This window comes from Lonchura striata, chromosome 3 (assembly GCF_050655825.1).
Source record: "Lonchura striata isolate lonStrDom1 chromosome 3, ASM5065582v1, whole genome shotgun sequence".
Classification (NCBI taxonomy): Eukaryota; Metazoa; Chordata; class Aves; order Passeriformes; family Estrildidae; genus Lonchura; species Lonchura striata.
Window position 1 is genome coordinate 48,858,538 of NC_140705.1, and position 25,813 is coordinate 48,884,350.

The 25,813-nt window shown below is 38.6% G+C and overlaps 1 protein-coding gene across 3 annotated transcripts in view; it reads left to right on the plus strand.

Moving 5' to 3' along the window:
- The window catches only part of SLC35F1 (solute carrier family 35 member F1), a 221,753-nt gene that overhangs the window by 167,744 nt on the left and 28,196 nt on the right, over positions 1-25,813 (plus strand). For all 3 annotated transcript variants that reach the window (XM_021540851.4, XM_085575074.1, XM_085575073.1), the window contains exons 3-5: positions 5,312-5,439; positions 17,833-17,992; positions 23,285-23,441. In XM_021540851.4, coding sequence (XP_021396526.3) covers positions 5,312-5,439; positions 17,833-17,992; positions 23,285-23,441 — 445 coding nt within the window. The remainder of the gene's footprint in view (positions 1-5,311; positions 5,440-17,832; positions 17,993-23,284; positions 23,442-25,813) is intronic.

Genomic DNA, 25,813 nt, shown 5'->3' on the forward strand with positions numbered 1-25,813 from the left:
ATAATTTAGCAGTGTTGGTGTTCTGTCTTTAGGCATCAGTATTCCCATAAAGTAGTCATCAGTAATACAACTGGATATGAGGATATAAGAAGTCTTTTTGGGTCAGAGGATATAAAGTCACACAGAAGAGGAACAGTTCTTTTGAGCTTTTGTGCAGAGATGAAAGTCTCCTACAGCAGTCCTTCAGTCTCCTGAACCAGATACTTGACCAAGCAGAAGACAAGCAAAGTTTTATTGTTCATGCATGGGAGCCTTTTGGCTTTGTAAAAAAAAAATCACTGTTACCCTACACAGTGTAGCCCCATTTGACTCTCTCTTTCCCCCGCTCCTGGGCAGGGCTGGATGTCTACAAAGTCTGTACAGAAACAATGATCATACTAGTGAAGCTCTGCATCGGCAAGACTGGCTATAATGGGAAAAAAATTAAAAAGAAACAATTATCCTATAATTTTGATTTGTAATTGAGATTCTTTTTCAAACAGCAAGGTAATAAGTAAATCCTGGTATAATCTTCATCCTTTGTGAGATTTTTGCCTCTTTACCACACAGCACTTGACTCTGGCACTCTTATGAGAGGCAGGAGAGTACCTGGCAGCCCTCCCCAGTCTGCCTTCCCCCCTACAAGTCTCCTGCACTCATTTAGATCTCTCTGCTAAGCTTCTGTAAGGAGGGAGAGCACAGCTCCTTTGATGATCTTGATCTAAAAAGCAAGTTGTCATCTAAAGTAAAAGAGAGAGACTGCAGTAGATGAGAGAAGCAATCTGCTGATTTTCTGGTCTAACAGCTCTGTTATTCTACCTGTGTCCCAAGACCATACACAAATAATTGGGAATTTGCTGTTTTAATGGTTGTTGGGTTTTTTTATTGTACCTCTGTGGCTGAGTGGGTAAATGTAAAAAGGGTTTTGTACATGTATATTTGTATATTTGGTAGACACTGCACAGCTAAAGCTTCTTTCAATTTTCTCTCTAATTTATTTTTAATTTTGTAACCCCCCTAGGGGTAAATCCTTATTACAAATGTAAAACCATCTCTTCTACAAAGCAGCTTATTTGTTGATTTTTAATTCAAGCCAGCAGATGCAATGCTGTAGCTTTTTTCTAAACACTGAGACCTTCTTTGTATTTATAGCTGTCAAGTGTGTCTCACTACAAAATTAGTGAAAAAATTAAAACTTAAAATATCATTCTAGAAAGAGCAAGAAGAGAAGGTTTTTATTTCTTTGCAGTAAGACTATGCTAGACTTCTGAATCTTGAAACATTCTTAACAGGCAACTTACTTTTAAATCTACATTACATTTGGATTAGACTGAATATGAAGACTTACATTTTCAGAAGCTCAAGTGCTGAAAGAAGTTGGGGGCTTGTTTTTTGAAGGAGGACCTCCATCAAAAGAAGGCAGTGTCAAAAGATAGCATTACTGTGTGCACTTACATAAATGCATGTTCACTGGCATTGAAACGTGCTTTGTCTCCTGGGAAATGTTGCCCTTAAGCTAACCTGCACACTTTAGGGTTTAATATTTGTTTATATGACTGGCTGAAACTCCTAGTCACAGATGTATTGCAGTAATAACAAAAAGACATGATCTGAAATAATCTCTCTTCCTACTGTATCTCATTCTAATCTAATCATGTTAAAAAAAAAAAAAAGCTGAAAAAACCTCTTTAAAATGCTTTACCTGTTGGTTCATGTGTAGGCATCTACATTTGGTCTCCTGTGCTTACAGCTCAAAAAAACATGAATAATTAGTTTGCTTTGAGTTGTCATCAAGGGAAATACATTAAAAAAAACAAACAAAAAACCTCAGGTTGTCTCTTTTTGCTTTTTTTAAATGAAGTATGATGGTTTTGTTCCCATCATTGTTTTTACACAAAGGCATTGTTTATTTCTATTCAGGATGTGAATCTTAGAATAAAGCTCTTGTTTGTCTCTGCTTCTCCTTTTAATCTTCACAAGTCAAGGCTTCCCACTTATCTCTTTAACTCCCTTTTCCATTCTCCTTGTTTTCTGAATTCACTGAGGATGCAATCTGTGATTGCTGTTCAGAGGTCCTGTCCTGTTGGCAGCCCCTCACCTTCTCTAGGTTATCTTCCACTGTTGGTTTTTATTGTTTTTTTGCTAAACTGGGACATTTGAGTATGGTGACTTCATTTCAGCCACCTGCCAAAACCAGGACTCCTGTGCCTCTGCCTTGATTTGTCCACAGCATTGGACCGACAGTCTCTGCAATGATCATCTTCCTACTGCCCATCTCCCCAAAAGGTCTCTCCCTTTGGAAGTGATTCCTGAGCTTTTTGCTCTGCCCAGCATTCACAGCAGAAGCTGCGCTTTTGCAGTTTGGAATGTCTCAGACATCTAAATCAAAGATAACCTACCATGTGTCAAGTATTTTTCTTATTTTCATCAAGAGCAAAGAAAGAACCAAGAAAGCAAAAGAGAGACCTGTGTGTGCCAGTTTAAATTGTAGAAGATTTAATCCCCATCACTGGAAACTCTTAACTTTGCCCATTAGCCAGAACTCATAGCCATACATTCATTTTTAAAGCTAACTTAGTTGGCCACATCTGAGCCATACAGTGATCTGTGGCTGGAAACTGAAGAAGGCACAGGCAAACCAAAGGCACCAAGAGGCATTTGCCCATAGTCCTGGCTCAGGCAACCTATTGCCAGTGCAGTTCTTGAGCCTGCTGCTTCTCGCTGCTTTTGTAGGTACCATCAAGGTCCTATCATAACAAAAAGGGATTCAGGTGGTGTGATAGTCACATGTCCTCTGAACAGAGAGAAAGACAGCTTTCTGAGGATTTCTCCTGAGAGAAGCTGTGAGAGAAGCAGAAAAAGGAGAATCAAAACAATTCTTATCTCATTTACTCCTCCTGTGTTTGTGCACATGTGGAATGTGTTATAGAAATTGTTTACCCAAGTTGATTTATTAATTAAATACTAGTAATAGTGTTTTAAATTAATTAACAAATTAAATCACAAATACAAATACATCAAAACTATCAACAAAAAAATCACAAATTTTCTAACTAATTAAGAATAGTTTTTATTAATGTAATATGATATAGTTTTAATATAATATAATAAAATAATTAATTTACTAACCTTCTAACATCATAGAGTTCTACACATCATCATTCCCGCCAGTCAGACACCACAATTACTATAAGGTGGGATTTCCACGGTTGGAACAGAGACTGCAGTTTGATATCTTAATTTTTTTTAGCTTTATCTTTACAATTGAAATGAAAAATCACTCTGCAATGTTAACCACATCTTTCCATTGTTGCTTTCCAGTTGATGCTTTAAAAGCATTGTCTGGACAGCATAAAAACTTGAGATACAGTTTCAATATCTGTAAAGGATTTTTCTGTGTGGTTTACACTGATTTCAGTAGAAATTAGGACACCTAATCTCAAATTCCCTTTTAAAATCTCTCCATAAATATATTTTTTAAATAATGGAAATAATTTTACATGCTCAAATAATCATAAAAGTATGTAGATGTAGTCATAATTATGTCTAAAGATGGGATTTTGTAAGTGTAACAGGGAAGTGTGGTGTGATGAAATGTACTTATTCATTATTCATTGTCTTAAGTATTACTCTACCCACCGTCTTGTTTCTGCTATTTTTCTGATGCTTACTGAAAGAAAGAGAGAGAAAGAGGAGAAAGGAGGGAGACAAGGAAGGAGGGGAAGGAGGGAAGAAAGGGAAAGAAGACTTTCAGCATTTACAGTTTTGCACTCAATGTCATTATCACTGTAACAAATAATTAGGCTGTTGCCTAATAATATCCCACTGAAAGAGGGTATGTGTGAGCACCTGCTAATGAACAAAAGTGGAATTATTCAGATGCTTCATTCAGGTAGATACCCATTCAAGTCACTCATCAGTGCCAAGCTTTAACAGCTATGATTTTTGAATTAACTTTTGAAGTAATCAGCTGGTTTTCTGTGTTTGAGTCTTATACAATCTGAGATGCCTGTGCTATATAGAGCTTGCTGTTTCTGCCATGGTATAGCAGCCCATATATCACTGGGCCCATTTGAACCAGAGAGTGAATACACTTGAGATGAAGGAAAATGATGAAGGAGAATTGGGAAGCCTGAGCAAGTTTTGGTGGCAATCGACAATAATGATCCTTTTCTTCAGTGTTTTCCATCACCCATTTTGATGATCACAGGCACTTAGAAAAGCTACAGCAATATGACAAAGTCTCAGAATACTGGGGTTTGCTTTGAAAGTTTCAAGACAGTTCAAATACCATTTATAGTACTTTTGCACTACTTAGATTCCTTTTTAGGCTACAGACTCTGAAAGTCCTCCAGTTGTATAGTGTTCAGTCACAGTTTGTCCCTTTCACAGTGAAGTCTCATGTGTGGAACTTACTGTAATGCAAATAAGTCACAGGTTTGCCCACCCTCATTAATGAGCTGTTTGCTTTTGAATGGAGAACAATAAACCCTAGTCTACCATGAGGAATGCTTTGACCTTTTGAAAGTTGTGGGTTTGATCTGCAGGCTGTATTGTAGTGTCAGTTTTCAAGTGGTGAAGATTAAATACTGGGTGATTGATAGGGTTCCCATAGAAGGAGGTAAACCTGCCTGGTTTAGAAAAAAACATTCTGGGAGTGGAGCAAGTGCCACCCAAAATATGTGTCAGTGCAGCCTTTCTCAAGACAAGGCTGATACTTTGAACCTCTAGGATCAGAATAATCATCCTCAGAACAGGATCTGTCATATGCTCCAGCGTGATGCCATTACTCTCCTGCTCATTATTCTATCATATTCCATCTCAATATTCCATCATATTTAATATTTCATCCATATTCCTGCTCAATATTCCGACATATTTAAAATACTGATAATCTCCCACCCTGGCAAAAACCTGTTGCATCATATGTGCAGCATACAACATTTTATCAGTGTGTATGGAAAGTATAAATGTATAAACTGATCTATTCTTTAGCACTTTATATGTACACATGTATGTGTATATATAAAACTAAAGGTAAGAGCACATACCTGGTTCTGCTCAAGCTGCACTTGTTTTTCTTGCTGGTGTTTACATCTGAAGTGAAGTGTCAGTCTGACCCTCACATATTACTTTGTCAGGCTGGCTGTTTTAATATCTGCTAGAGAAATAGGGTGTGTTAGTTTTCACTTCCTTGCAGTACCTCTTTGTATATGGTGGCTTTCAACTGCTTAGTGTAAATGTGAGAGATCTAGATAATTTTTCTGGACAGTCAACTATCTGGGGCATGTAAACCTAACTCTTACATAACTGTTCTTGTTTGCTACCACAGGAGAAGAAAACTTGCTGGCAATTTTGAAGAGGAGATGGTGGAAGTACATGATCCTGGGGATAATAGATATAGAAGCCAACTACCTGGTAGTCAAAGCTTATCAATACACAACTCTTACCAGTGTACAGGTAAGGACTGAAAGGATTTCCTCTTTTGAGGCAAGATAATAGGTCCAGTGGGGTCAGTGGTGTAGTATCCATTGGCTTTAATGAGCCAAGAGCCAATTGCTACCTCTGACTTCTGTGTACTTTTTAATGCTGACTTGCAAGACATTTTTTCATATTGGACTATTTTTATTGCTCAATATTTTCTAAACTGTACAAAAACATTCTGACATTCATTTTATTTCTCTGTGCTAAACCATTCATAATCATGTTTTTGTCATTATCTACGTAATTTAATCCTTTGAGGAAATATTTTCAGATTGGCTGAAATATTTTTTCTCACTTTGTATTGTACTTCAAGAAAATTCAAGCACTGCTTTTAGGATTGCTTAATTAGATCTGAGTTTCTAAAGGTCAAGGATGGGCTGACTCTGTCTGGACACTAGGTGTCAACCAGAGCCACTCTATTATTCTCCTCCACAGCTGGACCAGGGGAGAAGGAATATAAGGGAACTTTTGTGGGTCAAGATAAGGATGGGGACAGATTACCTTCACAAGTAAAACAGACTCAACTCAGACAAATTAGTTCAATTTATTACCAGTCAAATTACTCACATTCTTCCCCTACTCCAGTGTGGGATCCTCCCACAGGAGACGCTTCTCCATCCACTTCTCTACTATAAGTCCTCTGTACAGACTGTGGTTCTTGACAAACTGCCCCAGCACAGGTCCCTTTCCTGGGGTGCAGCCCTTCAGGAATAGGCAGCTTCAGTGTGGGTCCCCTCCAGGGTTACAAGTTGTGCCAGCAAACCTGCTCCAGCATGGGATTCTTTTTCCATGGGGCCACAGGTCCTGCCAGGAGCCTGCTGTAGCACGGGATTTCCATGGGATCACAGCCTCCTTTGGGCAGTGCTCCAGCAGGGGGTTCTGCACAGCCTGCAGGTGAATCTCTGCTCCACCGTGAACCTCCATGGGCTGCAGAGGGACATTCCAACTCATCATGGTCTGCACGGGAATCTCTGCTCTGGCACACGAAGCATCTCCGCCCTTTCCTTCTGCACTGCTCTTCATGTTCTCACTCCTCTCTCCAGCTGCAGTTTCTTGCACAGGGTTGCTTTTTTTTCTCTCTGCTTACCTGTGTTATCCTAGAGGTGCTGCCACTCTCATTAATGGGCTTGGCCTTGGCCAGCAGCGGGTCTGTCTTGGAGACAACTGGCCTTGGCTCTGTCAGCTTCTAGCTGCTTCTCAGAGAAGCCACCCCTATAGCCCCCACTGCTCTGCTGTCACAGCCTTGCCAAGCAAACCAAACAGAGGATGTTTAGGATCCCGTAATTAGACCAGAGTGCAAAAGTTGTCATTAAGTAAAATGAATGCAGTTTTTATGAAGTCCAACTTCAATGCAAGCCATTAATGTGTTATATAACAGCTTAACTGCAGCTATTGAAAAGTATAGCCCCTGCTAAAAAATGATCTGTACGGTGGACAAAAGCGAGGGTATAGATTTCTTCAAATATACAATCTGGGTATTTTATATATAAAACACAAAAGAATCAGGTTCTTTCCAATGTAAGTGGAAAAGTGAATAACAGAAACATTTTTAAGATACTGGAAATTGTCTGTATTCGGAAATCCTTGAATACTTCATTGCTACTTGTTCTAAAACAAGCCTAGGTCCTCTTTACATAATTTTTAAATAACTGAACAATGCTAGGTAGCATTCAATGTATTTTACACCTTACTTGCCTGAAGTTTGCATTAGAGTTAATAAAAAAAAAGGAGTACTAATTAATGTTCTGCAGAATCAAAGCTAGTTAAGAGTATATTTCTTCCATAGCTGAAAAGCGGTATTGGAAAATCCTGAGCTTCTTTAGCTGAATAAGAAGTGAAAAGAGAAGAAAACTATGAATTCAAGGAATCTGAATGTGAGGTTTATGCTAAATATTCACAAGTGCCTCTGGCATCAGAATCTGGGTTTGAGGATTCTTTGGATCATGCCCAGACAATGCAATATTGTTTTTAACACTTTTCCAAATCTGATTACTTAGTATAGAATAAAGCTTAAATCCACATAAACCTCATATTCTCTGATTTTACAGCCACTAAAAGCCTCAAAGAGAAAAGCAAACTGAATTGCTTCTTTGGTGTGATTCACTCACAGCAAGAATAAATAGTGGACTGAGCAGGATGATTTGGGTCATTAAATCCCATCTCCCAACGCCACCAACAAGCGCATATCAAAGGTTCATCTGGCCAGACCTGTGACTCCCCCACTTCCAGAAGATGCAGATCCTCAAGCCAGCAATGCAATGAGCCTGGCCTTTAGTGTATTGTGTCAAGAGATGAAAAGTTACAGTGTGATAGGGAAGCAGGCAGGAGAGTACAAGGGCATTGACTGTGCCTTGACAGGGAATTTGTTAGCTGAAATCATCCATGTTCTCCTTTTAAACTGAGGGGGAGAGAAAGGAGGGGTGAATCAGGAGAGCTGTCAGAGGGCACAGACAATGTTATGTCCATTTTTAGACCTCTTCTACATCAAAATTACAACAGAGCTCAGGTTTCTTTCCCATGTAGCTTGAAAGAAGGAACAGGTAGGAGCTCAAATATTGTCAAACTTTTTTCCAGGCATTTTCCCATAGTTGTCTTTGTTTGCTGGGATATATGTGGAGTGACTGGGAATACCTGCTGCATTTTTAATTCATTTCATGCCCTAATATGAATGAGCCTCTAAGAGACAAGCCCCAAGATACAATGAGAATGGGACAAGTATGAGGTAATGCATTAAGATGTTGAATCAAATGACACATTTTCTGAAATGTAGCCAAACACCCTATTTTATTTAAAGATGAAACAGAAGCAGCTCAGGGAATTATTCAGCATTGGTCTAAGAGTGTCATTGTATGAAATGAAGACTGAAAAAGTGGAAAATAGAAGATGAAGAAAATTTTTTATAGAATCTGATTTTTGAAGAAGGAAACAACTCTCAAGAGAAAGGAACTCTCCTGATCCTGCAGGAGCTCTACCTATGAGGCCATAAATGCTTGCTGGCACATAGCAAAAAGTGTTCAAATCCTTTCAGAACTGTGACCAAGAGGCTATTCTTAACTGCCACAAATCAGCATGGCTTTGACTGAAGGCTGTGGGAGCTATGCCTGTGTACACATTGGTCTAAGAATTGAGCCCTTCAAGTCAATTCTGAGGGATTTTATGTTCAACAGGATGTACATCAAGGCTTTTTTGATAGAGAAAATGTAAGAGTTTTTGAAATTGTCATTTGAGTAAATAAGAAATTTTGCAGTATTTTTATAGTGGTGGTACATGGACCATTTTGGTAAGATGTCAGTTTTACAGCATATCCTTTTTTCCACATGACATCTCTGCTCTATCATGCAAAGCTAACATGCAAGTGTGCAGTGCTTGTGGTGCTTTTAGGCAAAAAAACCCATTACATTGGTGTCAGCAGAAAGCCAAAGCTTAAAAGTAAAAATACACCTTTATTGCAAATTCTTTGATTTCAGCTTCACCAAAAAATCATAGCATTCAACAAATTTGTTTGCCAAGTAGCTTTTAAGTTTACGACTATCAGAGTTTCTTGGTTTTGCTCCATCCTTTTGTTTTTTAATATTCAGTATTATTTTATCATGTTTCCACAAATGGACTGAAAATGGTGCCCTACTGTTGCTCAGTATTTCACACCCAAATTTTCCTATATGTTAAGATTCTCTTTTGACTTTGATCTGGGAAAACAGGATTTTCTAATATACCTTCCTACATATCTTTCTCCAAATGCTTTCAGAATCGCAGTGAATGAGGACATGTAGGCAGAAATCAAAAATGAATGTGGTACCTAACCTTTACATTTGGACATGCTTCTGATTATTTCAAATCCTTACACACTCTATAATTACTATCAGAGAATGTGGCAGTCAATTTCATCATAAAATGAAACCAAAGTACTGTGAAGCCCAGAAACACATAATTTTCCTCTCTAAAAAAACACCAACAAACAACTAAAACACCTCCCTTACAAATTATGTGACATAGAATTTAGATTGAAAATCAATGCACTATTTATGTTTCAGTCATTTCATTGGAGGTCATTTGCTAAGGATAAAGTCCAAGTTGCCCCTTTTCAGCATCAGCAGTGCAATCCGAAGACAACTTGGTTCAATGGAACAATGCAATTGTTCACATCTAATTGTCTGCAAGTCTAAAATGTTGTGGGCATCTATTATCCCTTCCCTTGCTGCTCAGAGCATGATCTTGGGGCATGAAAACATGTTTTAGCCTATCAGGTTTCTTCTTCTTTGGTAACTTTAAGCTCTGGTTCTTTGCATGCCCAGAGTGATTCTGTATTGATACAGATAGATGTCTAAATACCTGCCTCCACTAAAAAACTCAAAAGCTAAGTATTCCTGCATCAAAGTACCCCAAGGAACTCAATTTGTTAGATACGATCTTAGGACGCCCTAAGTGCTTGCAGAAAGCCTGCAGTGCTTTCCAAATTTGAAGTGTGGAGCCACCTTTTTTCATTAAGTTATAGCTTTTAAAGCAGTGGCCCACAGAAAGGTTTAACTCCATCTCAGCTGAGGGCATGGCAACTCAAGCTTTCTATGGTCATGAAAATGCTCAGGCTAGTACATGAAAACTGTTCCCTAGAGGGTATTCTTAAAAAACTGAGTCAAGTAAAAGACACAGGAGTTTATATGTGAATCAATTTGATATCCAAACCCACCTATTTCAAGAAGTACCAGACATCAGTCATGCTTAATGTAATTAGACATACATTTACTGATTCCAAGATGGTCCAAACTTTTGAAATTATCTTTAGTTTCTGTTAGTTGTCTTACTCTGATTTGCAGTACATTTTGCAGCCTTCTTGCATGTCATCTATACCAGATACAGAACGTACACTAAGCACTCCCTTGTATACTAGCACCTGGTCCCCTGGACTTGTTTCAAAAGTTATGTACTTAACTTTCAGGTTTGTTAATGTGGTAATGCATGTCATATGTATCCTAATGGGTTTTAAAACAACCCTGGTGTAGGCCTGTGGAAGGTTTAATTACTATTCAAGAAGGATGTTTTAAATACTGTTACAGACAGTTTTACACAGCGGATGAAATTGTGTTGCTCAGAGGGAATTAAAAGATTCTGAAGTTATTGCAGTTACTTAGATATTAAATTTACTTGAAACTGTGTTTTAACTTCAAATTTCCTGTACGGCATTTACAGTGTACCACACACACACATATCCTCCCAAATCCACAATGTCTTCTGCTAAGCTGGTTATATACTAACAATTGTAACCTTTTCTGCCAGTACTTGCTTTCTCATCATATCAAACTGTGTTGTGAGGCAGATTTACCTCACCTTTCTCCACAAATGAATTAGCTCTCCTTACTCCAATACATTGTTCTATTCATCTCCATATTACACTCATGTTGCACTTTTTAGAGGTTATCCTTTTTCTACATTATGACATCACACAGAAATCTAGATTATTTCTGAATCACCTTGCATAATGTTACTGCAGAGTATACATATGATGTCACAAGAAGAGAGGCACTGTCAAGGAGAGAGAGATGTTTCCAAATAGCAATTTATCTGGTAATTTATTCCTTGGGCAATCAAGCCTTTGATTGGCATGATGAAAACAAAGGTAGTAAAAGCTGGGATTTATAGACACCAGGAGACAGGCTATAAAGCTGTGATGCTGATGTTCTCAACTACTCTTAGATCACTGTGAGGTTCAGCAGTACATCACACTTCCAATTACCTCTGGCAGTTTTCATATCTCAACAACAGCCACCAGAAAAGGAAAGGAGTCAGCAGTAAGTGCTTATTATAGGAGAGCTGGATGGCAATAGTTTTTACTTTGTTCTTGGTGCCTGTGGACTCAAAGTACATTGAGGCAAAAGGTTTGAGATGGTTTTGAAGCAAATCTGGGAGGCAGGGAGCAGTGGATGTGCAATGTTGAAGTTGTTGATCTACTATTTCTGGTGGCTGCTAATGTGAAATATCCCAAAAGCAGAGATAAATTCCACTCCTTCCCTTCCTCCTCCCATCCTATGAATGTAAGATTGGCCATATTTTCCTGTTCTGCTTCAGGGCAGTGAGGAAATAGTGCAATGTTGAGACTTTGAGTTACTGTTCTGTCTTTTAACTTATTACATATCTGTGGCGTGCAGTATCCACAGTCTCTGTATGTGGGTTTGAAGTCAACAGAGCTCTGAATATCCAGATCTCCTGCCTCTACTGGCAAAATTCACCCAGAGCCAAACTTTTTACTAACATAAATATGCAAAATCTCATTAAATTCAGTGGAGCTGTGCCCATTTTGCATATTCTGGCAGGTGACATGCAAAAGCAGAGGTTTTCCTGTAGGAGAGATCCATGAATTTTCTTAGGCCGGGATCTCATCCCCCACATACATAAAGCAGGTGGTGACATGGAGAAGTTTCTAATGAGTAACCTTGAGAAAATGATCTGCCAAGCTCTTGTCCAGTCAGTTTACTCTGAGAAAAGCTAAACAGAAAATGGAGGTGGGGGGTGATTCTGCAGAAACACATGCCTGCTGGCAGAACTGTCTTACAATGATCTTTTTCTGACAATGGTATGTGGAATCAGAGCAAGTCAATTAAAAGAAAGACCAATTCCATGGTCAATTTGTTGGTGAGTTTTCCTGGTATCTGTGGAGATCTGTATAAGCATAGCTGGAGTTCATGTCTGGAATCATGAAGAGGTATTTTTTTAAAGGAGTCAAGATTTGATTATTAATGTTGGTAGTATAGCATGTCCTTGAGAGTTTAGAGCAGAGGAACTGTGGGTTGGATGTGACCACCATCTTTCATTTAACATAACTTCAGGAAACCACTAAACTCCTTTGTGCACAGAAAGCTGAAGCTGTGAGACTCCTCATCTCATGTTTTGATACATACAAGTCAAATAGAGGTGAAGGTCTTTCATTAGTCAAAGTTTTATATGAGTTTCTGTGTCCACAGGGAAAAAGAAAACAGAACAGATTAAAGAATTAAAGATTAAAGAAACTGATAGAAACAGTTCTAAAAGCATTAAGAAAAAAAACTGAGATCTTGTGGGCAAAGTGGAGAAGACTGGAAGCAGTCTCTGGGTTTTTGTTTTTTCCACATCATGGAAATACATGTTTTTACATTTTTTGAAAACAAATTTCATCACTGGTTCTTTCACCAGTCTCCATACCTGAAGTACTGTACATTTTGACTGAATGAAAAGTTAATGATTTCACATTATAAGTCTGTGATTAAATAAAAGCCATGCAAGAAAACGGTAAAGTTGTGGTGAGGTAGCAAATAGAAACATGAAATATAAAAACAGTTCTCCCTTTTTTATTTGAACTGTTTGAAATAACCATGTCAGAGATGCTGCCAGCATCCACACCTTTCCTGCAGAAGATTTTGGTTGCAGGGCAGCATAATTACAATGCAGCTCCCCTGGCAGCTGGCATCCAGCTCTGTGAGGGTTCACATCTCATCTGCTTCTGTTGAATCAAGTGTATGTGATATTGTGGAGGTGGTCTGAAAAATGGAGGAGAAAAAGCCCTTGAACAGGCAGCAAACCCTTTTTTCCTTTGAAAAAAAAAAACAAAGTAAATAACAGAAGCTATGTCTCTCACTGGCTATAGCATTTGTGTTGTATTAAAATTTCCAGGTCACATGCTGAAATTCTGTGGCCACCATGTGTGCTTGACCATGCAATGTTTGACGGATGTGACATTGGTCTCACTGATCCCCCTGCTCGGGAGAGCAGGGCAAGTAGAGACTGCAGCTGATTCTCTGCATGATTTGCTGGAGGGCAGCGCTAATGAGAAACCCCTAATGTGAAAAAAAAAAAGGGCTTTTAACTGGGGGGAAAAAAATCCAATGAATGTTTAAAAAGGAAGATTCAGCTCAGCTGTTCCCATAGGGAGTTTGCTGACCAGCTTTTTTCTTTTTGATATCACTGCAGATCAGCAGTTCACACTCTGTATTACAGACCTTTCTTCTAAAGCTTGCCAGCTCTCCCTTCCAATGATTTAACAGAATATTCTTACTATAGATATGCAGGGACATGCTGAATTTGTGAGAACAGAGACTGAAATTTTACTGTTAGCAAGAGAGTATTTATCTTTGATTCACAAGGATAATATTTTAACAAGTAATCAGAGGAAATAGATGTCAACAGTATGTTTCATCAACAGACTTAGATGCAGTGTGGTATCTTTTAGAGTCAAATAACAATATTTCATTTCTACAACAACATAACATTCTTATAATAAAAAGTTTCTATAGGACAGTATATCAATAGATTGGTTACATATTTTTGTATCCCGCCTTCTAAAGCAGCCCCATTCAGAGCTGTGACTGAAGAAAGCCACGGACAAACACAGCAATGTCAAAGCACATGGTCTGCACCACCCCATGGCAACATAGGAAATATGTTTTCTTTTAGGTTAGCGAGGTATAATAACTTCTGTGATTAACAGGAATGCTGATTAAAATCAGACCACTCATTAATTTGCCTTAATGACAGGGTATAGGTTATACCTTTTAAATAAACAATTAAAAGGAAGGAAAATATTGGAGATAATTATTTGAGAAATATTGATAAACAACTGACCTTTATGTACTATAAATGAAATTCAGATAATCATAATCTGTCTTCATTACTGTAATAGACAGAAAAATTACAATTCAGTATAATATTTTTCTTAATAGCTGAAATAATTAGTAACAAACAAAGAGAGAAAAAAAGGCAAAACCCCCCATCAATAAAAAAGCCCTGTTGCAGATGAGGTAATCCTCAGTCTCACATCTTTTATCTGTGGAATACATGTGCATTTTTTCTTTTACTAGACAGGTTTATCTGAGGAAAAAAAAGAAAGGCAGGGTGAATTTAGTTCTGGAGAAGTGAAATTCAAAGGAATCACTGAAAAACAGTTAATAAGTTAGGTATGTTATTGCTTGCATTGTAGCAGCCTAATTTATTTCTGTCTACCTCATTTTTTAATTGAAGCTACAAACTAAGCACAATTTAAGAACTGCATAATGACAGTGAACATTACCTGCACTTCATATTTGTATCTATTGATACTGCAGCATTCCAAATAACAATTTGTGAATTAGATTTTGGACTGCCAGCCAAGGAGGTGTTTTCTAGCTGTTATCAGAATTATTTATTTGTGAAAGATTCTGTTCATGTGTCCTTTCAAGTTACTGCTTAAAAGACACTGATTCACATACTTGAAAGCATAGGTAAGTTTAAATATTTATGGAATGAGAGGAATTTTTAAAATCTTCCTCTAGAAGACTGTTGAAGTACATATGTGTCAGGTACAAGCAATTTTTAAACTCATAGAACAATTTAGACTCATAGAACAGCCCTGCTTAGGAGAGCCCTCCAAAGTGGTCCAGCCTTTTGCAGGAAAGGGAGTCTAGATGGGATTATTTAGCACCCAGTCACACCCTGAAAATCTCTGGTGACCCTACCATGTGTCTATGGAGTTTGTTCCCACTGTAAAAAAAATTCTTTCTTTATTGAGATGAAACCTTTCCCAGTGTAACTTGTGTTCCTTGCCCCTTGTCTTCCCTCTACTCCCCTCTGATGAGACACCACCTGGAATACTGAATCCAGCTCTGGGGCCCCCATCACAGGAAGTCCATAGAATTGTTGAAGCAAGTCCAGAGGAGGACACAAAGATGATTAGAGGGATGAAACACCTCTCCTCTGAAGCAAGGCTGATAAAATTGGGATTGCTCAGAATGGAGAAGAGAAAGACCTTGTAGCAGCATTTCAATGCCTAAAGAGGTCTACAGGAGAGCTGGAGAGGAACTTTTCATAAGGGCATGTAGTGACAGGACAAGGGGTAAGGATTTTAAACTGGAGGAGTGCAGGATTAGATCAGACAGCAGGAAGAAATGCTTCCTTGTGAGAGTGGCAAGGCAGGTTGCTCAGAAAAGCTATGGATTCTCCATCCCTGGAAATGTTCCAGGCTAGGCTGGATGGAGCTTTGAACAACCTGGTCCAGCGGAAGCTGTTTCTGCACATGGCAGGGGGCTTGGAACCAGGTAATCTTCAAGGTCCTTTCCAATCCAAATCCTTCTATAATTTTATGATTCTATGATTCTTCATGTGATTTCTGCTAAAGAGCCTCCATCTTCTTTGTAGCCACACATTAAGTGATGGAAAACTGTGGTGAGGTCAGAAAATGGTAAGTTAAATTCACCTGTTCAATGCTGCACTGGGAGAGAATTTGGCAGAGGCCTTCAAACCTTCAGGGATAGCTGTGAGCAAGGTGAGAAGTGCCTGCCTCCTTGTGTTTGGTACCACCTTTGGCAGAGGAGATGGGTGTCCGTGTGTAGTGCCAGTGCAGCTGCTGAAGGACAGACACCCAGCGAGAGCAGGCAGAATGAGTGAGTGTGGAGTGCGACGGGAGCTGCTGAGCTGTGCCCACATCCCACAGGTTACACGGAAGGGGCCTTTCCCTCAGATGCCCAGGATTTAATGTGTGTGCTGGGACTCCTGCAGCAGCCCTCCCTGCCCCAGGAGACGGCTGCTCCCAGCAGCACAGCTTCTGGAGCTGTTCCTGGGGATGTTCCTGTTGCGTGTGCGTGTCTCTGCCCAGCCCAGCTGCTGAGTGCGAGCTGGCTACGTGCTGGGTGTGCTGCGGGGACAGAGCAGAGGCTCCATGCAGGCCAAGAAGCTTGTTCCACTTCTTTCAGACTTTGTCCCTTTTTGTGTTCTGTCAGTGAAGGATGGTGTTTTGAGGACTGCTGCAGAAAGTTTTCACTGTAAAGAGGCCTGTCCATGACTTTTAGATTATTGGCTCTCACTTTAAATGCAGAACCTGCTTTTAACTTCGACCGTTCCCATTTGTAATTTCCCTCATCTGTTCTGAAGCTCTTTGGGACTGTTTAAGCCTGCCAAGAGCAGCATGGTCCCACTGAAACACTGGTTTTCCTCTGAAGCTTTTTGCCTCTCACTGTCTGGGAAATCTTTGAAATGGATGGGTTTTCACTTCTGTTTTTCAAAGGAAGCTTCAGGGAAATTGTTCTCAGTCCAAAAACTGGTTTTTATGTTTTTGCTGATCCCACAAATACAATGTTACATATGTATCCCACATGCAAAAAATAGTTTTCTAAGAAGTAAAATTCCTGGAATAATCCAAAAATCTTTCTTTCTTCAAGTAACACATGGAAGGACAAAGATGTTAAAACTTTAACTATAGTTAAAAGGAGTTTGATCTTTATTAGATAACAGTATCCTTAGTGCTAAATCAGAGAAAGCAAATAACATGTGATAGGTTCAAAGAGAGGAAAAATCAAACAACATAATCTAAAATAAAGGTGACAATATCTGGTGTGTTTTCCAGAACTATGGACACAGTTCATGGTTCTCCTTCTTTGGTTGTCCCAGACATTTTCATTAGGAAGAAGATGCATGTCATATAGCTTTGGTGCATTGAGTGTATCCTGCACAATTTGTTAAATCCCATCATTAGTCCACAGAATTGCAACTCTTCATTACCTGTATCCTTTTAGGAAGTGGGATTAAAGTCAAGTTTCTTTGGGTGTTTCTTACACAGGATTTTTGTTTCCTAGTGACATGCAGTTTAGTTTCTAAAATATATTTTAATTTGAAAATCTGAATATCGTCTCACAAACATTTGGTGCATTTCTTTTTATATCACATCTTCTCTGGGTCTGTTGTTTGATGTCTCTGAAAAAAACCAAACAATTAAAAATTGTGTTTCATAGCATTTATTTGAGAAAGTTCTTTCCAAGGTTGTAGTGGCAAGAAGACTGAGTTTCTTGCACTGCACGCATGATGGGGTTTTGTTTCTTTTTTTCCCTTCAAAGGCATATGGGACTCTATTTTCACAGAGAGAACAGTGGCCACAGGGGCCAGATTTTTCACAAGCATTCTGCATGCAGAAAACCTCTGATTTATATAGAGAGATTTCATAAATATGGTCAACTTTTGTGTTATGAACATTCCTAATATCTCGACCTGAAATGACTGAATTGAAGTGTATATCTAGACTGTAGGAAAACTACCTTCAGTCCTTGTCTATTAATCACTGGAGGTGAGGACCAGATGGAGTGGTGTGACTCTCTTTTGGCCCAGGTGTTCTTCCCATGACTTTGAAATACGCATCTGAATCCAAGAGTAGTGTGTTTGAGTGCTGTTATAGATCAACAGCTCTCCTGAATTCATGGAATTGTCATGGAAGTCTTACCCTGTGTCTGATGCATGAAGAGCCACTTGAATACACTATCTCTTTGTAGAAAATGCTATCACAAACTAAATAACCCTGCTTCCCTCTGCTGGAATCTGTCCTAGCACTTCAGGGCAAAGTACTTGCAGGTTCTTGGGTTCTTGATTATTCTTCTCTTTTGACAGCTCCTAGACTGTTTCGTCATCCCAGTGGTGATACTTCTCTCCTGGTTCTTCTTACTGGTACGATACAAGGCAGTTCATTTCATTGGGATTGTGGTCTGCATTCTGGGCATGGGCTGCATGGCAGGAGCAGATGTCCTCGTTGGGAGACAGCAAGGAGCAGGTAAGAATGAATGGTTTGTATGGCCAAGTTCTGTTCAGAGAAGCCATTGACCAGTGCGTGTCCCCCAAAAAAGGGGGAAATTTGCCAAGAAACTGTACCTTCATGGATCCAAAGCACTGCACTATTCAGAGTTGTCTCTTTGTCAGAAGGGCAAAAATGGGTCACTACTTAGAGATCAGCAGTGCTGCAAGCAGATTTCCTGGGCCCTATGTCTTACAAACCTCTGCAAGCTAAGAGGACAAGCTAAATATTTGTTGTTTTGTTCTCTTTTGGCTTAGCTGTTGGACTACAAACTTCAATAGCTTCCTTTCCAAACTGGATACATTTCTAAGTCGTAAGCAACTCTCATATCCACTGTGTGCTCTTACTTCTTCTCAGGTTTGTTTGTTTTTATACAGAGGTGGGGTCACTTGGTAGGTGCTAAAAGACATCAAACCTGTATACTACCAGTTGGGTTTTGCACACAGTTGCGTCCTAAAGCTTTGATGGGACTTGATTGTAACATTTTTGAAAAGAACCTCCTTGTGTGTAAAATGTTCTATTTTTTATGTGTGGCGTCATATGAATAATGTGTGTGTATCTATTAATGCAGACTAGACAGAGTTAGATTTCATCGATCAACTTCCCCTGTCACATTGATTTCTCTAGTGCCAAGCCAAATTATGTGGGAAGGCTGGAAATTCTTTTCAAAGATTGTCAATTAGGCACAGTTTTCATTCTTAATTAAAAGCACTGAATTGTGAGCAGAGCATAAAACACTGGGATTTAAAATTCTTGACTCAGCTTTCTGAATACAAATGCAAGTGCTGTAAAAATTACATTTGCCAGAATGCTTCTAAACAAAACAATGGACTTTGTGACAGTGCTGACCGTATCTCCCTGCCCCTTTTTATCTCTGTCCTTAGCCCTGAAAGGAGACTTTTAGTTACTTCTCCTCCAGAAGTAGCCTTGGCCCAGCTAAAAATGAAATAATATACTCTGTACTATGTAGCCAGCCAGCCAAGGCTGTGTTGGGAATGGCTGATTTCAGAGGGATTGAGATTCCAAACCAGGGTTCCAGAAGAAACATCCTGTGTTCCAGCAGTCTAGAGAGTAACGCGCTTGAGCGGGTGAGCTGTGGCTCAGCAGGAGCATGTGGGGCAGTGGAAGCAGACAAGGAACAGATTGAAGAGCACTGATACTTTGCCATCCAACTGCAGTAATTAGATGCTATTTGCCATGTTCCTTATTGAAGCATGAGTATAGCTGTTAAGTAAATTTGTCCAGAAAAATCTGTTTATATGCATTATTGCCTTTTCATTTGGACCTACACATGAAAAACTGTGTCCACGCTTATTGCTGTGCAGAGAGACTGCAGCTTTTTTACTTTTTTAGTGGCATAATGATGTTATTAATGATGCTGTCTTTAACATCATAAAATAGATCAACTAGTTTAATTTCTTTGAAAGGCTAAAACTACACATTAGAATGTATAAATAAAAAGAATTAATGGCAGGAAGAAAAGAACAAAATTATTGAAACTCTTAATTAAGAGGTTGTACACCATTTATAGGATGTTTCCTAGGACTGGACAAACTAAAGGAAGACACCAAAAGCAATGATGCTTCTTTGGTCCTCAGTAAATGTCTCTGTTTTACTTATATTTTAGTGGACAAGAACTATTGATACCTGTGTGCTCCTGTTGGCCATATTGCTTCTGTATTAGAAGAGCCATAAGGCTCTGCTAGGTAGCCACAGCATAAGACAATTTAACCTGCCAATTCTTACAGTAAGTGGACATGAATTTAAAATGTATCACTGAGAGATCAATAGCTATTTTCCAAACTATTTGCAGGAATTAGGTATAATGTGCACACATGCTTTCAATTTTCAATTGTATCCTCACTGATATTTTGCACATTACTCAATGGGAAAACCATTACTCTTAAGTATTTAGAGCTCTATCGTCTTACATGCCAAGTATACCTGAAAATAACATTATTCTGAGCTAACACCCATGAGCTACTTTTATACTTCTGCTCCTGCCATACAGAGAGGTCTAAGCCACACGGGTTTCATCCAGGTTTTTCAAAACACTTTTTAGGTGTTTCATCCAGGTTTTTCAAAGCACTTCATTGCTTTAACTTACAACAGTCTCTGAAAACCAGTCACGTCAATCCTGCTAGTACATATATCAATGTTCAATTTAAAATGGGACACATTGAGAGTGATTTTAGGTATCATGTTAATCAGTAACTACAAGCAAAAGCAAAGAGAAACACCTCTTAATGGCAGGGGCTAGGACAAAAATGTGACAAAAGGCCTATTGGGAGCCTTTTGTGAAAATAAATTGTGTCAGAACACAACTCACATTTAAAAATTTGTGTTACACTATAATGCTATAACTAGTTCCCAAAACACTAACTCTGCTCTGGACCATATGACTTCTCCACAGAATATTAAACATGGTAACAATCAGTAATATAAATCTTGTTCTGCCAGGCTATGCCTTGTGTGCCTTCTGAAGAATGACCTACACCATTAAACTGGTGAAATACAACTTTATTATGCTAAAAGTCTTTAGAATGTCTCTAGTTAGTTGACACATGTTTCCTTAGCAGTGAAACCAGTAGATGCATGTGGATATTATATCCATGAAAAGAGGTCTATAGGGATATATCAGTCTTCCTGGGGGAAAGTTACAAAGTCTAGCCTCTCGAGAAAGCAAAGATAAGGCATTTGACAACTGAAAAGTAATTTCTAAGAAATAAAACAAAAACATATTTTACAACATTTTTACACCAGTATATAAAGTTTTGGTGTGCTAAATCCTTGGGTACTATGTATTACTCTAGTCACTGCATCTCAAAAAGAAGTCACCAGAAAATAAGCCTGTATAAGCTATGGAGAAAGGTGAGGAAGCTGTTCAAGGGTATACAATGGATTCAGATGAAGAGACCTTAGCCAGACTGGGGCATTCCATCTCTCAGAAAAGACAAGAAAGAGACTGATACTGTAAAGGTATATGAAGTCTTCAGTCATATGCAGAGGGTCAATAAAGAGTAATTTTTAAATATTTCTCAGAAAATTATGGGATGACTAATATTATTTTGAGGTATTTAGGGTAAAAGTTAAAAGCATGAAGTACTTCTTAATTGTAGGCTGAGAATATACAGATTTTACACAAATTGATTAAGAATCCCTCAAGGTTTATTAAATTTGATGGCCTAAAGCAACTTCTATCTCAGAAAATGCCTAATCTACTGAGAACTGGCTGATAGAAGTCCCTCTGTACTTCCCTATTTGTTTATGCTTTCCTCAGTCACCCTGTGCTACTGAGTACCAGAGGAGGATCCAGCGTCAGTCTGGTGCTCTGAACAGATTTCAGCTCCCTCTTCTGGGAAAGCCCTGAAGGCTGAGGCTCACACTCAGCATGAGAGAACTTTGGGAAGAGCTATCAGGGTGTGATGCTTGAGGCCATCCCATCTGTGTGAAAATGCTCAGCCTCTGAGCTCCTTTTGTTTCACAGATGCAAAAGGATGATATTTTTGTCCCAGCAGAAGCTGTAAGGTCAAAAGCTTTTTCAGCAATCCTTCCCTGAAGTGTCAATGAGTAGCTGTAATAAATACCAAAAAAGTGAACTCAGTGAGGAATCAATGGAGCCACTGTGAAATACGAAATGCATCAGGGGTATGAAGAAGTTTTGTAAAGTCGTGATGGTTATTTTAAATTAAGAACATCTTCCATTACTGATTGCAAAAGAAGACTAAAATAAGAAAAAAAAAAAAAAACCACAACAACAAAACAACCAAATCATAAAAAGAGAAATGGTCAAATATTAACATATTGCCAGTCAAGGAACATTCAAAACAGAAATTCTAGGAAAGGCTGGAAGAGTATGTGAAAAACAAATCTAGTAGTATTGGCTAAATACACAGAAGCCACATCTCATCTGAGCTGAAAAATGTTGGAAACTAAGAGAGTATTACTAGGAATCTTTTACACTTTACTCCATTCCTATTATTCTTAAACAACTTATACTTTTCTGGTGCTTATAGCCAGTGCTGGAGAGAACCCTTGGTCTGTCCTCTTATGACTGTTTTCATTATCATAAATTTCTTCTCCATAGAAACTTCAGCACTACAGTTTGGAATGATAATTGAAGGCTTAAAAGAACTTCTTAAAGAAAAATGTTGAAAGACAATTTTGAACCAATTAGACTGTTTGGTCTCCATTTTTATTTACTGCAGTGTATATTTTGCAAATCAATCAAAATAAAACTTTAAAAGACAGGGACATAAAAAGAAAACCATAGTATTTTAAAAGAAAATGGTATTCCTTTTTTAAAAAAATACTGTGTAGTACTTCAGCATTTCTGCTGAAACATTTCAAAGAAAAATCCATTATAATCCAGCATTTCAGAATATGGTTCTGCAGCAATATCTGACAGCTTTGTGAAGCTGTAGCTCTTGTAGAAATAATTTAACAAGCCATATGTGCAGAGGGAATTGCATGCACCAGTTTGCAAAAGTAGGGCCTCAGTTTTCAAGCTGGAACTTGAACTTGATCAAAAGTCACTGCAGCTCTACCCAACACTCAATAATAAAATCTTCCAAGACTTAAAATGATTTCAAACAGTCTTTGATAAAAAAATGTTTTAGTGATTCTGTATACCTGGAGGTATTGAAAATACATCTTGTTGTTCTTTGCATGCATTAGGTACTGCTATGTTAATTGAACCTCTTTTAAAATTCTGTCCTTATCATCACCCTGTCTACACCCCATCCTTCCTCCTCTTTTTCTTGTCAAACAGCTCCATGTGAGAATGAGGTCAATATTAGGTTGTAATGATTTCTTCACTCATTTCACAGGTACACAGAATTTTTCAGTTGTCCTCAGATCTAAGTACTGAACATGTTTTAGACTGGTTAAATTTCAAGATGAGATGCAAACTGCTCTATAGAGCTGAGTCACATTCTCTCCGCAAAGAAAAAAAAAAAGTATTAATAATAAAGTATAAAGGACCAGTCTCTGAAAAGTGCTACTTAGATTCTATACTTTTTTTTTACAAGTTTTTCAGAATTTTTTAGGTCCTTTTTTTCTACAGCAAGGAATATGCTTTCCCTCTGTCTGTCTGAGGCTGATGTATTGAATGAAAACTCTTCGAATGACAGAATATTTGCATTCACTTTGTTAACCCAGATGAGGGCTACGTAGTGACTGAAGAATGAAATCTGTAGGGAAGAGCATGCAATGTTTTGGAGAAAAGATGGATGTTTTGAGGCATTCTGATTTTTTTCCATTTATCCCTAGGTGAAAATAAACTGATAGGGGACCTCTTAGTACTTGGTGGAGCAACACTGTACGGGATCTCAAACGTCTGTGAAGAGTACATCGTCCGAAATCTGAGTCGAGTGGAATTCCTGGGCATGATTGGACTCTTTGGCTCCTTCTTCAGTGGAATTCAGCTGTAAGTGGGCAGGTTTGAGATCACTAAGGCTCAAATAAGGGTATCCATGGGCTCCATTGAGACCAACCACTCCTGCAAAATTAGCCCTTTCCTGTGGAGAGTAGGTGTCCTCCAATCTTGGAATTTGCATTGGTTTTCATAGTTCAAATTGATGATTTGAGTAATAACACAATTTTTTTCCCAAGTACTCTAATTCAAGGACCAGTGTCCTTGAGTAGTCACATGAAGAGGGAGAGGACATCTTGCACCATCTTGCTGCTGGAGGACAAGTGTATGCTCCATGTGTTAGTCTGAACTGTGAATAGCAAAACTACAGCTTCCCTCTAGTTCTGTTTTATACTTTTAAAAAGTTGCTTTGATTTCTAAAGAGCTAGAAAGCACATCCAGTCAGAAGGTGTTTTACTGGTTCACTTTGCTCTATGTAACTGCATTATGATATGGTGGAAATCATGACAAAGCCTTTAAGAAAATAGCCTTTTCACTTCAAAAATATTTAGCACATAGGAGATTGTTGCATGTATTTCAGGATTTACAGTCTGGTCTATCCACATGTACCTAATGAGCATCTCAACTGCAAGCCTAATAGTTGGAAGGTGGTTTCCAGTGTTTCAGTACTGTGATTGATGTAAAAGTAGCTCTCCAAGATTGCTGCATTTTGTTCAGGTCTGTCACTGGTGCTTGTAACACAAAATGACTTTTGATTATTAGTCCAAAACAAGTTGCTTCTCTACAGATCTAAGCTACTCTGCTTAGAACAGATCAAAAAACCACAGCCCATCAATTCCTACTTCAATAGTCCTATTATTTTTAGCTAGACAGCTTAATATATTTATTTGGAATCTGAGCAAGTGTCTTAAAATTATTTATATTAACTAGCTGCCATACAAAAAGTTCCCTTTTAATAATATGGAATTTAAGAGAATATAAATGTGCCTAGTATATTTGGCTAAAGCATTTTTTATATGTTTGTGTTTAAGTAGATGCTAACATTCTGAGAACATCAAAGCAATGTCCTTGTCTTACTCTGTGTGTAAACTGTCATGTAAATATCTGGTTTTCCAGAATTCAATCGTCGTGCCATTGCTCCATCTTGACCCAAGCAGTTAGTCACAATTCAGGGCCTGTGAGCTGTTCCACTGGTGAGAATCTGGTTTTGGAATAAGGCATCCTTGTCTAAAGAAGACACAACTGGAAGGAAACAATAAGAAACCATTTCTTTGCTGAAAACTCAAAGGTTTTTCTATTCAACCTTTGGCCCATAAGTTCACTCCAACAGTGAACTTATTTTTCTCCACCAGCCTCTGCAGCTTTTTGTTGATGGTGCTTTTTGGGCACATTCTGGAGAACCACACACACTTAATTCATACCTTTACCTGTAATGAATAGTGGAAGTTGCAGTTATGTGTTCACAGAGATTTAATCTAACTAAATATAACACTTACTTCAAAGAGAAGCCAATTATTCATGTTGAATTTGCAGGCTCTTTGAAAAACTACTGGCCACTGTAATGCAATATAGGACCTTTAGATCCTCTAAACTGAAGGAGTCTAAGACTGTAACATAAAATAAACGTAATGCCTGTTGTGCAGCAAAGGAGGAATAGCTAAGGTGTCAGGGGAAACAGTGAATTAATGAGTTGGCTGATTACCCAGACATGGTGGAAAGAGAAGTTTAGTATGTTGAGTATGATTAAAGCAGGGAGGAAGAATAAGAGATTAGTTTACAAGAGCTGGGGATGTCACAATTACGCAGCAAATGGAGATAAGGTTATCTGATGGAATCACATAATCATAACATGGCCTATTTTCTAATGGCCCCCTGAAGGTCATCTGGTTCAAGCTCCTACTCAAAGCTAACTTCAAAGTTACATCAGGTTAGGAACTTGTTCAGTTGATTTTTTGGTATCTCCAAGAATGGAACTGCCAGTCATGCTGGGCAACCTGTTCCAGTGTTCGACAATTTTTTTTTTCCCCTTGATATTCAATCAGTTTTCCACATTGCAACTTGTGTTCATTGTCATTCATCCTTTTGTTGTGCACCTCCAAGAAAAGTATGACTATCTTGTCTGTAACTACCCATTGCATAGTTAAGATGGAAAATTTATTGTTGTGTCCTCCGTTCCTCCAGCTTAGCCTTCTCTTCATGTTTCAGCATCTCCTCTTACATCTTGTCCTCAGCCTGCCTGACCATTGTGATGGAATTCCACTGTACTCCCTTGAATTTGTTATTGTCTGTCTTGTTCTGGAAAAGACATAATTAGATATAAGACTCTAGCTACTGTCTCACAAATCACATCCTTCTGCTTTCTGGCCAGACTTTTACTGGTACAGCTGAAGATGCTGTTGCCCTCCTCTGCTCCAAGGACACATTGC